Genomic DNA, 14,611 nt, shown 5'->3' on the forward strand with positions numbered 1-14,611 from the left:
TCTCACTATAATCCCAGTTGACACTTCAGTACTTTTTTTCGGGTTTTCACTACTTCACTAACTAGCATACATATTGGTTGGCATTGTTTGACTTTACTCCCAGCTGGGATTCTCCAGTTCCACTGTAACGAATGGAATTTTGGCTGAGTGCCAAATTCTCTGTCAGCGATGGCGGGGAAAATGAAATGGGAGAATCTCAGCCATTATATTTTGTTTAAAAAGACCCTTCTCAGACAACACAATGAATTCTGTTTAGACATCCAATATGTGTCTCAGTTAGAATGCAGAATGGTAACACAGAACAAATCAATTATTCACCAGTCATAGGAAATTCAAAAATTTTGAATGGTACAATTGCATACTCTGAATGTGGAGCTTCACCTGCTGTGTAAACACTGTAGCATATTACATACAATTAACTCAAGCTCTCATCCATTCATTTAAATAGATGTAAAATCAGCTGGAAATCCCAAAATAGGCATTTGGCAGATAAAACTTCATCCTAAGAGCACAATAAATTAGCATCCTCTTTAGAATCCTGCAGATTAATTAAATGGTGTTTGCTGTATGTCTAATTTATACATACATATATACATTTACTTACACTCAAGCTGCCAATGTTACCACCTTCACCTGTTAATTGATGTAAAAATGGAAACTTTTTAGCACATTTTTCAATTTTCATTTGAAACCTCTGCAAATACCTGCAATACTTCCATGTGCCTTGTAGAGGCAATGTTGATGTACGGATCTGCTTAGGAGCACCACCAGCAGATACCGAGTAGCACTACATTCCTGCACTGATGTAAATTATAATTTCCATGGTAATCTCGTAAATGTGGGTTAAAAATCCTGGTTACACAATTTCTGGGATCAATAACAACAACAACAACCTCTAAATGCAGGAATGTTAAGTAAGTAGTCACTGGAAAGTTGTGCTGTACTGACCTTCAGCTTGGGGATAGCAGGGGTCCTTAGTTAAATCTCAAGTTCATTATTTATTGATAATTTTACAGCAGAAACAGCCATACCTTGTACTCCAACTGTGTGGCTGGTTGTAAATTCTGCGTAGGTAGCATGTTCTGCATTAGATTAACATTTGGAACAACTTGGAGGAAAGGAGCCTGAGGCATGACACGTGGAAAACCAGGCAGGTGGCATTTCTGCAGATCTTCAGTAACTTCAGTTCTACATCATAAAAACATTTAACAATTAATTTCATAATCAAATATCCTCCCATACTTAACCTTTTCCTTTAGAGTCAGCAATCAGATTTTACATTGCTCTGTCCACATTGGCAACCCTCTGGTAAGCCACCTGGATATTCTTGACATGCATATCTAAAGAATGACTGTCAGCAGGTTGTTCATGATGTGGATATGCCGGCGTTGGACTGGGGTAAACACAGTAAAAAGTCTGACAACACCAGGTTTCAGTCCAACTGATTTATTTGATAGTAAATTCACTAGCTTTCGGGTTAGCCCCTTCGTCAGGTGAATGGAGAGTTCACCATTCACAGAACTCTCCATTCACCTGACGAAGGGGCTAACCCGAAAGCTAGTGAATTTACTATCAAATAAATCGGTTGGACTGAAACCTGGTGTTGTCAGACTTTTAGCAGGTTGTTCAACCATGGAGAAACAATAGCTTGACCTTGTTCTCACTTGGCATCCACACATCTAAAAACTCAAGCAAAAACCACTTGATAGTAATTAAAAACAGGAAAATTACACAATTCTTTCATAGCTCAAGATCACTGGGGTCAGCTTAAATCTTCATGATCATCATTCTGACAGAGAACTTAGATCTGTTACTAAAACGGAATCTTCTTGGCGTGTATGCTTCAGTACCATACCAAGCCATGCATTTATCCACTAAACCATTAGGGAGGCTGTTATCCAATGTTTTAAACCAGCAGAACTATAATGTTTTCCAGTAATGTAATGTTCAATCATTAATCACCAAGGTTGCCAACTGCAATTAAGTGTAATCCAGGAGGTTTCATCGTATAACTTGCCTCCACACTCCAGCCATTATTCAGCCAACACATCCATCCTTGTGATGCACTGCCTTCCTACTTCAACTGGAAAGCAAAATGACTCATTACCCATTCTCTACCATTTGCAATAATTCTTATATCTGGTAAAAAGAAATATTCAAAGAAATGACAAAAAAAATTGTTTAATGTCCCTGTGATTTTCTTTCCAGGGCTGCACACAGCATTATCCTGGAGATTGACCTTCAATTCCTATGGACTCAGATCTATCCTGTGATCTGGCACATATTGGGTTACGGTAGGACTGAGTACAATACCACCCAAAGTGTGATGTAAGGGGACACATGACCTGCACCACATGCAAACCTAAGCATGGAGACAACTCCTAGTTTTCACCCTTTACCGTATACTTATAAATAATTAGTTATTAAAGACTTACAGTTAACTAAAGACTATGAAGATTTCATCAAACTACCAAGATGTAACCAACACCCTTGTAATCATTGGAATGAGCATTATAATTGCAGTCTATCTAACGTGATTCATACTTTTTGCATTGCGGTTCCCCATACAAAAATCTCTATCAATGCAAATAATTGAGCCTTTGTCCACATACCTTCCTCCACACACAGTTTTTAAATTTACCTAGTCCTGACTGGAGTACACATCCATAAGGCTTGGCTAGTACAGTTGAACTCGCTGTGTCTCAGGGCACATGATTCTCTCTTCCCTAAATCCCCACTGCTGTGAAATTCAGTCTGCACTAGCTCATTCTCTTTCTCATCTCCCCCAGTAATTCTGAGCATGGAACTCTCAAATTTATTCTTGAAATTCTTGTATTGAGAATATTACCATGACAAGCTCAAAATCAATTCTGAAGTAACGACCTTTACTGGTATGAACTAAGTCTGATGAAAACAGAACAAATGCAATAGAAGCACATTTCATTGTCCTCCTCGACAATATATACGTTTGGGCCCTTTCACGTTTCATAAAAAACACAGGGCCATTCAGTATCACTGCATGTTGCTTATTTTCCTGATATATATGTATAAACATGAAATAAAAGCAATTATGAATCAATGATGTTTATATTGGTTATTTAGACAAAGTCACCACATTGATAATACTAACCTGGGGTCAGCCACACCAACAGTATGTCTCCTCATGGATAGGTATCGTGCCAGTGCCTCCGGCGATGGTTCTTCACCTTCGTCACTATCTAGATTCATGTTACCGTCAGTCTGAGAAGAAAGTTAACAACACAACTGACTTACGGGTCACTGTTAGCCTTATTCACCATAATTAAATCTGACCCACTATTTGAAAACAAACATTTAGACATTTTGTAAAAGAAATCGTAGTAAGATCTTCATATAAACCCCTGAATCTATAAATTTTAGAATTACGAGCTTCTAGATAAAAATGGTACAATTAAGCCAATATTCATCAGGACAGACAGCTCAAGGCCCGAGTTGTGAAATCTAAATGACAAAGTGTCACATTCCAATAGCTAGCCTGGAAAGTAGAAGGCCAATGGCAGATCTTAACAAAAAAACTAAATTAACTAACAAATGCTCTATCAGTTATACTTTTCAAACAGATTTAAAGATTAGAATGCCGCAGACTGCCATTTTTCTACCAAAATAAAAATATTTGTAGTTTATGCATGAACAATAATAGAGTTGAAGCAATGCTTTATGGTTTAATGCCAGTTAGTATTTGTCACTTGAGAAGTGTCATAACATGTACATAAAAAAAATCTGCAATTTATCCTGATTGTTAGATTTAGAAACAGGATTAAGGTTAGCCTAGCAAGCCTATTAACATAAACACAGGAAATGCTATGCTAGAAAATTTCAGCAGGTCTGACATCATCTGTGCAGAAAGGGTAGAACTAACATTTCAGCCAGAATTTTATCGGCACGCCTGCCCCAATTCCGGGGATGACCGAGGCTTGGGGAGCAGCATTCTCCATTGGCCATGGGTGGAACTGTACAAACCTCAAGCAAACATGCCAATAAGATTCCACCATTCAAGTCTGGCTGACTCTTCAGGTTCCAGCATCTGCAGTAATCTGTTTTCGATGAGCCCGTTAACACAGCTGATTTCCAATGAAATCTTCACTGACTATTTAATTTTTTTTGGTACTTGTGTGTGTTTTAAGTTGGGACAAATTATCCGGATTTCGATTATAGAATCATAGAATCCTACAATGCAGAAGGAGGCCATTTGGCCCATTGAGTCTGCACTGACCAAAATCCCACCCTGGCCCTATTCTCACAACCCCATGCATTTACCCTGGCTAGACCCCTGACACTAAGGGGCAATTTCGCATGGCCAATCCACCTAACCAGCACATCTTTGGAGTGTGGAAGAAAGTCAGAGCACCCGGAGGAAACCCACGCAGGCACTGGGAGAATGTGCAAACTCCGTACAGACAGTGACCCAAGTTGGGAATCGAACCCTGTTGGAACCTGTATTGCTAGTTTTCACTTCCATTCAATACTAGAGGAAGTGATTGGTGCGGCATTACATCTGTTAACAATGAATTCGCGTGATATCAAATTACTCATTTTATTTATTGGGCCAGATTCTCCAACCTCACCCACGGCTGGGATTCTCCAGTCCCATGCTGTGTTTTAGATTTGGCTGAAAGCCAAATCTACTGATCTTGCTGGCAGCAGTACCCGGGACCTGCAAGACTGGCGAATTCCAGCCATTACGTACAAGTACATATTTGGCTTGTGTATTATTTCAAAAATACTGTTTGTGTCTTATTCCAGATATAAAATGAAGTAAATGGTCTCAAAAATAAATTGCTTGTTATTGTTTCTTTTATCTTACAGATGAGAATTTGGAACAAATATCAGCATTAGTAAAAGTTTAATAGATTATCACTTAATTGGAAATAATTAAGGTTCTCAAACCAAAAAATTAAAATGTCCAACACACAGTTATATGTAATTAGGTCTTCAGTGGATAGAAATGCCATTTATAAAGAAACATATTTATTGTACTTAAAAGAATGAAACAAGAAATCATAAGTTATGCATTTTAAATGTCAGAGAAAAATCTGTGCTCAAGTTTACAACCCATGTAGGGCTTGACTTTGCAAAAGTAAGAATAGAATCCCTACAATGCAGAAGGAGGCCATTCAGCTCATCAAGTCTGCACCCACCACAATCCCACCCAGGCTCTATTCCCGTAACCCCACATTTATCCTGCTAATCCCCTAATACTAGGGTCAATTTAGCACGGCCAATCCACCTAACTTGCACATCTTTGGACATCTTTTAATGTTAAAGGAAACCTTTCTAAATTTTTAATATAATTAATTTAAAAAGTATGCCCACTATATTATCAGCACATTTGTTCACCAGAAAAATAGAAGATCACTAGCTACAGAAATGATAAACACAGTGGGTTAGAAAGGGGATCTTGATGACTGGGTAGCTTCAGGGAACTTGAGGTTGTTGTGCATGATCTGAAAAAGGAGTGGGCCTGATGAGCTGAATGGCCTTTCCTCATCATCAATGTTCTTCAGTTTTATTCCTGTTCTTTGCTAACATGCAGAACTGGTGCCAGGATGAAGATTTCTGTATCTTTTAAATCTGTTGTCCTGTAACAAAAAGTCTCCATGAACTTAATCCCATAGCCCCTACCTGCCACACCCAAAAAGGGATATAAAAAACTATCAAAAAGATAATCTAATTGGGTAAGAATTTTTCAAACATGCCCCAGGAAATCCTGATTATCAACAAGTGAAGATTTGGCAGAGTGGTTAGCATTGCTGTCTCTCAGCGCCAGGGACCTGGGTTTGATTCTAAGCTTGGGTAACTATCTGTGTGGAGTCTGTACGTTCTCCCCATGTCTGCGTGGATTTCTTCCTGGTGCTCCGGTTTCCCTCCACAATCTGAGGGACATGCTGGTTAAGTGCATTGGACGTGCTAAATTCTCCCTCTGAACAGGCGTCGGAGTGGGGCGACTAGAGGATTTTCACAGTAACTTACTGTAGTGTTAATGTATGCCTACTTGTGACACTGGTAAATAAACTTCTAAAGATTTGAAGGGTTCCCCCTCCCCTTTCCTACATCAAAGAAAGAAAAATAAATCAGCCATAAATATTAAAGATTTTGTTCTCACAATTTCTGATTTTTAAAAATCCAAATATGGCTACTGTAGCCATAAGATGCCAAAACTGTTTGATGACCTCACCAGGAAAAATTCAAATAAATCACATTTGAACATATCGTGCATTTACAAAAATAAGGGTCTCATAACTGACCTGCACTATCTGGTTCTCTGGGTTGATGAGCTGCACTTGTGGCACATTTAGACTCAGTGTGTTACCTGTTTGCTCAGCCTGGTGTTAAAGATCATAGGAAAGTCAGAAAAGAAGCAATCAGTTTCTCCAAAATGTCATCCTCAACACAAAAGTCAGAATTATTCCATAGGTTTTCATACAGATATAGGTGTCAGCAGGGGATTTCTTTTTCTTCAAAATATTCTCGTCTCAAAATATATCAGCATGTACATAACAATTGGTTAAGACTGAAAGCAATCCCTGGCCAAGTTAGAAAACAATTAAAATGTAGAGGAGAGTGAGATCTTGGAATAAGAATTTAAAAATAGAAAACCAGACCTGGAGGAGAAAGAGTAAGAATAATATAAAAGAGGAAAATAATTCCAAGCCAAATAAACAAATACTCAGTAAATGAAGGCCTACATTTTTTTTTCCAAGTATAATTAAATACCACAGTCCGAATGCTAGAATCAATAAGGATTCAAGTGAATGACCAATTCCCCAGGAGAAATAATGGTGTTGCAGGAGTTTGAAAAACATGGGGGTGAATTCCATACGCAGAGGTGAAGAATGCTGCAGCAGACAGAAAAGCCTAGTCGCAAGAGTAATGCAAGAAATTAAGGATAACAAATTGATAGTCAAAAGATGCCCGCTTAGTTATTTAGTGGGTAATGGAAAGAACATGATGAGATGGCAAGGATATGTTCAGATAGTTGTACTGTTGCTTTGGAGAATCAAGGGGTATAAGAGAGTGGAGGAAAATAGGAGTAGGTAGATTAGCCATGGTCTTTATAGTGGTGGAGTAGGAACAAAGGCCTACAATCAATCCAATATAAACTGAGGAATAATGAATGGAAATGAGATAACAAAATCAACTACTGGTGCTGAGGAACAACTGCATTTAGATATTGCATCTTTCACATCCTTGGTATGCCCCAAAACTTATAAGGCTCAATTAATTACTTTCAAAGTGTCATTATGTAGATAAACACTGGAGCCAATTTATGCACAGAAATATTTCACAATGAGTAATGAGATAAACTGCAAATTATTTTGCTAGCATTGGCTGTGGGATGAATGTTGGTCAGGTAAAAGAGAATTTCTTTCTTTCCAAAAGTGTTAGGGATCTTTTTAAAAATTCCAAATGAATTGCTGGGCAGGGTCACAGTTTAATATTCACCCCGACACTGCAGCAATCCTTTAGAATTGCACAGAACTGGCAGAAAGAATATGTGCTGGTGTCCACAATGGAATTTCAACTTACAATCTTTTATCTGAGATTGGAGTGATATCTGAGCAAAACAAAAGGTCAAATATTGTTTATTGATCAAATGTTTCAAGTACCCCATTAATAACAACTTGTTTCTTTCAACTAGTTCTTATAAATGATCAGTGTACATTTCATAATAAGCAGTAGTGGATCTTCTATTGACTAATGACCACAATATAATGACACTAAAGATGTGCTAGCATTGGCAGCAAGGAAGACAACTGTAGCTTCATTTAAAGTGGAACATTTTGAAAGAGTATGAAATAAACTACTACATGTGGCAAACTTAAATAAAAAAGGTCTTAGCTGAGGAATGATGGAACACTTTTATAATTATAAACGTTGAAACATCCAACATAAGCATTTACACAAAAACACGTTTAAAAAAGTGGTATAAGATCAATAGAAAAAAAGGAAAGAAAGAATGATGAGAGGAGTATTTGGTGTTGTATTTTCCAGGATAAGTTGAAAAGATATTAGAGATACAAAGAGGAGCCTTGAGATAAACATTTCTGTAGTTGGCAAAACTAAAATGTTCTTCTTGCATTAGAATCAAAGATATGAACAAATTATCTGAAATATTTGATTAATATTTTCTAGAGGTTTTTATTCAAACACAATTCTAACTTGTTATTTAATTTCTGTATTCAGTATCTCAGAAAAATTGGAATTCCCCATGTCTATGTCTAAGGCATAAACTAGGGGCAATTAAGATCAGTAGATCCTCTGGAATGAGCTGTATACAAGATGCAGTGAAGGGGGAGACTAGTTAAGAAACTTGTGGGACATTGGCTATTAAAAAGTAATCACTAGACACTGGTGAGAATGCTAAAAGCTTGAAAGTAAGCATACATCATACAGCAGGTCCACTTAAATCAGCTATAAATCTGACCTAGCAACATACAGGCTCAATACCCATGCAGGTAAAACACTGGGATCTGTTTTGTAGCATTGACTGGAAGTGCACTTGCATAGCAGGAATTCCTAATATTCAAAAATTCCACTTACCTCATTCATCAATCTTAAAAAATACATAATAAAATGTTTGAACATACCATGTACAGAATGCAAGACTGCCAGTGATCCTAACAGTTTATAATGCACTGGTCAGACTAAATTTATTGTACTTAGTTTTGCAAACAAGCCACAAAAAAAATTGATACATGTGTTAGAAAGGGGCAATAATTGCAAAGATAAAATATATAAGGATGAAAACTTTGCAAATTACAAGAAGGGTCACTGAAGGGAAATCTCTTTGAATGCATAAGATCTAAAACCGTACCCATAATAATAATATTTCAAAGTAAGGTAGGGAAAGAGGGTGTAAATGGCACTAAATGGAAAGCTTAGCTTAAATTTAAATCGAATCAAGAAGAACTTTGCTCAGTGTGATAAATGTTTTGGTGACTGCAGGACAGGGATATGGAGGCAAAACCACAATGGTTGCTAAAAATTATAGTTTTATGTGATGGAAGAGGTAAGGTTTTTGAATAAATGGGTTTCAGGTCATTCAGTTGCCTCTTCTAGTCCCAAATGTTCTTGCGCTCTTGTGACAAAGCACTCCACAATTAATGGTCACTCAGGCTATGGCCATCTGCTATTTTGTAAAAGGTACTTGTCATGGAGAAAAATTAATTGGTGTTGTTTCAGGGTCACACACTACAAATGGAAAATGATCACTGGCAATGAGCAAAAGCCCACACTTGATTTCGGAGGTGTGAAATGATAGGAAAACATGCATTTCTGACATATGAAAGTGCACTTATTCCTTTAACAACCCAAAAATAAGCTGCACCCAACTAAGTGCTTAATTTTAATAGGTTGGCAAGCCATGAGCAACCATGCCCTGGTTGTTTGGGAAGCTGTAGCTGGATTTGTGCAGTTAACATGCTGTCCCTTCAAGACCTGCTGGCCAGAGGGCTGGCAGCTAGAGTCATAGAATCCTGCAGCGCAGAAGGAGAACATTCAGTCCATCAAGTCTGCACTGACCACAATCCCACCCACGTTCTATCCCCATAAATTTACCATAGCTAGTTCCCCTATCACTAAGGGGCAATTTAGCATGGCCAATCCACCTAACCGAGACATCTTTGTACTGTGGGAGGAAACCCATGCAGACACAGGGAGAAGGTACAAACTCCACACAGACAGGGACCCAAGCCGGGAATTGAATCCAGGTTCCTGGCGCTGTGGGGCAGCAGTGCTAACCATTGTGCCGTCCATAAACTCTTCAGTTCCAGCAGTGTCACCTGAAGTGGTGGCCACTTTGGGACGGCACCCAGCTGACAGGATGCAGTGACAGATGCCACCTTCTCAGCAAGGTAAGTGGGTTGGGGTGGTCACTGGGATCAATAAGACAGACTCAGTGAGGAAGGGGCAAGTAGATTGGTTGGTGCGGCAGGGAGTTAGAGGCACAGCCACTGCTGCTGGTTGTGGGATGAGTGTGGCCTGTGAGGGCCTAACAGTGCACAATTAAGAGCCAACCTTCCCTACAAAAGGCCACCAGGATTCACCAGGTGGTCTCCCCATGTGCCACTGGTAAAATGCAAGCAGCGGTGGAAAGACACCCATAACTGGCCATTTAGGCAGCAGAATTGGTCTCTGGATAGTAGAGCCATTCTCCTATTCTTGTCACTGGCAAAATGACATGGCAGCTGGAAGATAACAGGCCTTTGCCCACCATGCCTTCCCTTGCTACTTTCTGCCCTCCTGTGCTCCTTCCCCCTTTGCAGGTCCCATGCAATTCATCCCAAAATATTATTTCAACCAGTTAAAACTGTTGCCAATGTCACTATTGATAGCTGCACCTCCCTCTCTTAAATAGATTGCTTATTGTTCTCTTGGTTGTGTCTGTTGTGTACAAGCTTTGATGGTTTGTTGCACAATGTTTTTTTTGTCTAAAGAAGCAAAAACACAAGGTATTGTTGTGCTAACACACTGTGCCATGGAACAGTAAGACACATAATTAGAATGGTTGATACATAATTTGAGTAACTTAATTTCATACGTTCTCTGAAATATTACTGGTATTCATTCATTCAGTGTATGCACACTGTACCTCATTTTCCTGTAATAAAATGATTTAAGTTTGCATTTTAACATGTCAGATATGCAGAATTCAATTATATCACATCTCACAAGGCAGAAAAGACCAGTTAGCTGCCTTGGCCTCATAACTTGGCCCTACTTAACAAATCAAATTTCTGATCTCAGCTGAATGGGTCATCATTAGCACTGCTGTCTCACAGCGCGAGGGACCTGGGTTTGATTCCTGGCTTGGGTCATTGTGTGGAATTTGCATGTTCTCCCTGTGTCTGCATAGGTTTCCTCCTGGTGCTCCCATTTCCTCCCACAGTCCAAAGATGTGCAGGTAAGGTGCATTGGCATGCTAAATTACCCCTTAATGTCCCAGGATGTGTAGGTTAGAGGAATTAGTGGGGTTATGGGGATAGGGCCTGGGGTGGGATTGTGGTCAGTTTAGATTCGATGGGCCAAATGGCCTCCTTCTGCACTATAGGGATTCTACAATTCTATGCATTCTATAAATCTTCACAATGAAATAACCAACATGCTAGTTTGTTCTCTGTTGAGGAGGAGGAGAAATCTAACTCTTATCCTCTGCTGGTTATAAACCACTTAAGAACATAAGAACATAAGAAATAGGAGCAGGAGTAGGCCATCTAGCCCTTCGAGCCTGCCCCGCCATTCAATAAGATCATGGCTGATCTGTTGTGGCTCAGTTCCACTTTCCCGCCCTCTCCCCATAACCCTTAATCCCCTCTCTTATCAAGAACCCATCAACCCGCTTCTTAAAAATATTTAGCGAGGCAGCCTCCACCACTTCAACGGGCAGAGAATTCCAGAGATTCACCACCCTTTGAGTGAAGAAGTTCCTCCTCAACTCCGTTCTAAACCGCCTCCCCTTTATCTTGAGGCTGTGCCCCCTAGTCCTACTGTCTTTTTTGAGCGGGAAGAGTCTCTCCACCTCTATCCTATCCATCCCATTCATCATCTTATACGTCTCAATGAGACCTCCCCTCATTCTTCTAAACTCTAACGAGTACAAGCCTAGTTTATTCAGCCTCTCCTCATAGCTCAACTCCGGTATCAGCCTAGTAAACCTCCTCTGCACTCCCTCCAGGGCCAAAATATCCTTGCGCAGGTGCGGCGCCCAAAACTGCACACAGTACTTGGTGTCCCTTTCAAGAACAGTATGAACATAAGACAGTGCTAAGGCAAAATTAGCTAGCCATCCTCTCATTTACATAATATGCAGGGGATTAGAGGAAGAAAAGCAAACCAAAATGATCACAATAAATTAGTTAATTGATTGGGTTGTGTATCAATATTCATCAAGATGAAATTTTTAAAATATTCTCTAATTCAAAGAAGCATACATCTTGATCAAAAGCAGAAGTGAACACCATTATTTTCTAGCAAAATTAGAGGTTTAGGATATTACTCTAAGAGGATTAAAGGGTGGCAGGAATATAAATCTACAATTTTTAAAAATAAATAAGCATTGTAAACACATGAAATAACTTTCATAATTAACCGTGTCAAAAGTTCTTCAAAACCGGTTTTCCTTAATTATCAGAATTTACACTAAACAATTAGTTTAAAGTTTTAAAGTTTAATTATTGTCACAAGTAGGCTTATGTTAACATCACAATGAAGTTACTGTGAAAATCCCCTTGTCGCCACACTCTGGCACCTGTTCAGGTAGACTGAGGGAGAATTTAGCATGGCCAATGCACCTAATCAGCACATCGTTTGGACTATGGGAGGAAACAGGGGCACCTGGAGCACACCCACACAGACACCGGGGGAACGTGCAGACTCCACACAGACAGTGACCCAAGCCAAGAATCGAACCCAGGTCCCTGGCGCTCTGAGGCAGCAGTGTTAACCATTGTGCCATCGTGCCTCTTGATTTAACTGTTTGGCATTCATGAAGTACCAGTCACAGCCCTTTTATTGAAGCTAAGCACAACTAGCCTATGTTTACCTTTTTTAAGGTATATTAGAAAAATGAAGGAGTGACATTCAAACAAAAATCTATACGAGTGTCACTCTCCCACTCTCCTTTTGCAGCCAATCCTTATTAGGCCTTTACAGTGGCTAGATCACAACAAGAGCTAAAGTAATCTGTTCAATTGGTCTTCTTCCTTACACCTGATCTAGAGCATGAGCTGAAATAATTAACCTTCTGCTGTGTATTCCATACTGTTTTCTGGGACATTTGTCTCAATTTCAGAAGTAAAAGTACTTCAAACTCAAACCATTTGTGCATTGTGGCAGAATGTAGCATTTCCCAATAAACTATTCACAAAAACAACTTGGCAGGTGGATTTAACATGAATGGAATTGAGGGTAAATAGGGAGGGAAGGGGGTGGAGGAAGAATTATGTTACTGAAGTCTCGGATTTAGCCTACTTTGTAATTTTAGCTATGGCCAGTCAGGTTTCCATCAACCTTGGGAAATCAGGCAGCTGCAGCAAGGTGAAGAAAGCCTTGGGGAGAAGCAGAGTGCCTTCACAGCACTAATTATTTGGCCAGGAGGCTGGTTTGCTTCATCCTGGCCATCCTACATCATCAGGTGTTTCACCCCCCCGCCCTTCCCCCCACATCAGGATCAGATTCTCTCCTCTTAGCTAATTCTTAGTGCTTGAGGAACTGAAATGCCTGGTTAGAATTCTCAAGATATTTATAGCTTAACAAAGATGGCAAACGAGTACCTTTCTGAAAGTCGTTAACAGAAGTCAGCAAAATGTTCTGTACTGCATGACAATTGTTCCATTGTGCATTTTCTGGATGACATATTTAACATTTAATAACATTAGTCGACAATTGCATGGACATCGCTGATACATTACCTGGACATTTGCAGGTGACTGAAAGGGCATAGTGCGAGGCACACTAGGAGGTGCGGAGATGCGTAATGTCTTGTGCCGTTTTAGCTTGTCACACAGCAGGCTGTATATTGCACTAAAGTGATCATAGGCATCTGTCTTCAACGACTAGAAATAAAATTAAATTCAAAGTTAAACTGAAGCATACAGAGATTGGATTCGACAGCAACACGCAGCTGCCTGGTACTCAGAACTAGATCAATTACACAATACAGGTACTCTACATTTCACAGAACAGTTTGGGTTTTCTAATGAAAATGGCACCAATGATATCCCACTCTTTACACATAGGGTGCTATTAATCTTACACTCAGAAAACCAATACTGACACATATAAGAATTGTTAATCATGAACAAACCAAAAATAGATTTGAATTTGAAATAAAACAGAAATGATTCTGCAGCATATATACACAAGACAATAAATAAACAACATATAAATTAAGATCATAAGACGTTCACAATACCTGTAGTGTGCGTTCTCTTTCCAAACCCAACTCTGTCATGTACATGAGTACCTGCTCATTCAATGGTTCTGTCTTAATTTCTACTTTAATTTGCTTAGATTCTGATATTAACTATAAAAAACACAAAAATACATCATTTTACCTTCAGCTTTACTGCGTTTCGCAGGTTTATGAACTTCAACATTAATAACTGAAACTGAACACAAGCTAACTTCACTGGTGGTATGAAGTGCAGAGCAATTCTGACTACTTCCCATTGCATGTGAAGCTGGTTTAGAAAAGGAGACATGAATGTGATCTTTTCGATTGGATGGACCCAGATTCCAAATAACAAATTCACTCAGTATCACAACACATTTCTATTGCAGAAATAAGTATGGACTTGCATTCACCATAGCATCTTTTATCTCCTCTGGACTTTTATTCATAAATAATTAATTATTTTGAAGTATAGTCTTTAATGTTATGTAAGGAGACATAGCAACCAATTTGTGGACATTACAGTCCAATAAGCAATGACGTAAACAACCAGTCAGTGGCTGCAAGATCAAGTCAGTTGTAGTACAATTGGTATCTTGCTCCATTCCAGAGATTTGAACGTGTTAGTGGCTCTTATTTTAATGAAGTACTGCATGTCAACAATGCTGTCACTCAGGTGAG

At 39.2% G+C, this 14,611-nt stretch overlaps 1 protein-coding gene across 5 annotated transcripts in view; it reads right to left on the reverse strand.

Annotated features, from left to right (window-relative positions):
* The window catches only part of sik3 (SIK family kinase 3), a 281,489-nt gene that overhangs the window by 49,175 nt on the left and 217,703 nt on the right, over positions 1–14,611 (reverse strand). For 4 of the 5 annotated variants that reach the window (XM_080214520.1, XM_080214518.1, XM_080214521.1 and 1 more), the window contains exons 8-12: positions 13,952–14,062; positions 13,449–13,592; positions 6,285–6,362; positions 3,131–3,240; positions 1,032–1,188 (exon numbers count right to left, since the gene is read on the reverse strand). In XM_080214520.1, coding sequence (XP_080070646.1) covers positions 1,032–1,188; positions 3,131–3,240; positions 6,285–6,362; positions 13,449–13,592; positions 13,952–14,062 — 600 coding nt within the window. The remainder of the gene's footprint in view (positions 1–1,031; positions 1,189–3,130; positions 3,241–6,284; positions 6,363–13,448; positions 13,593–13,951; positions 14,063–14,611) is intronic. The other variant, XM_080214519.1, reaches the window with a different exon arrangement.

This window comes from Carcharhinus amblyrhynchos, chromosome 29, assembly GCF_965287045.1.
Source record: "Carcharhinus amblyrhynchos chromosome 29, sCarAmb.v2.hapA, whole genome shotgun sequence".
NCBI lineage: Eukaryota > Metazoa > Chordata > Chondrichthyes > Carcharhiniformes > Carcharhinidae > Carcharhinus > Carcharhinus amblyrhynchos.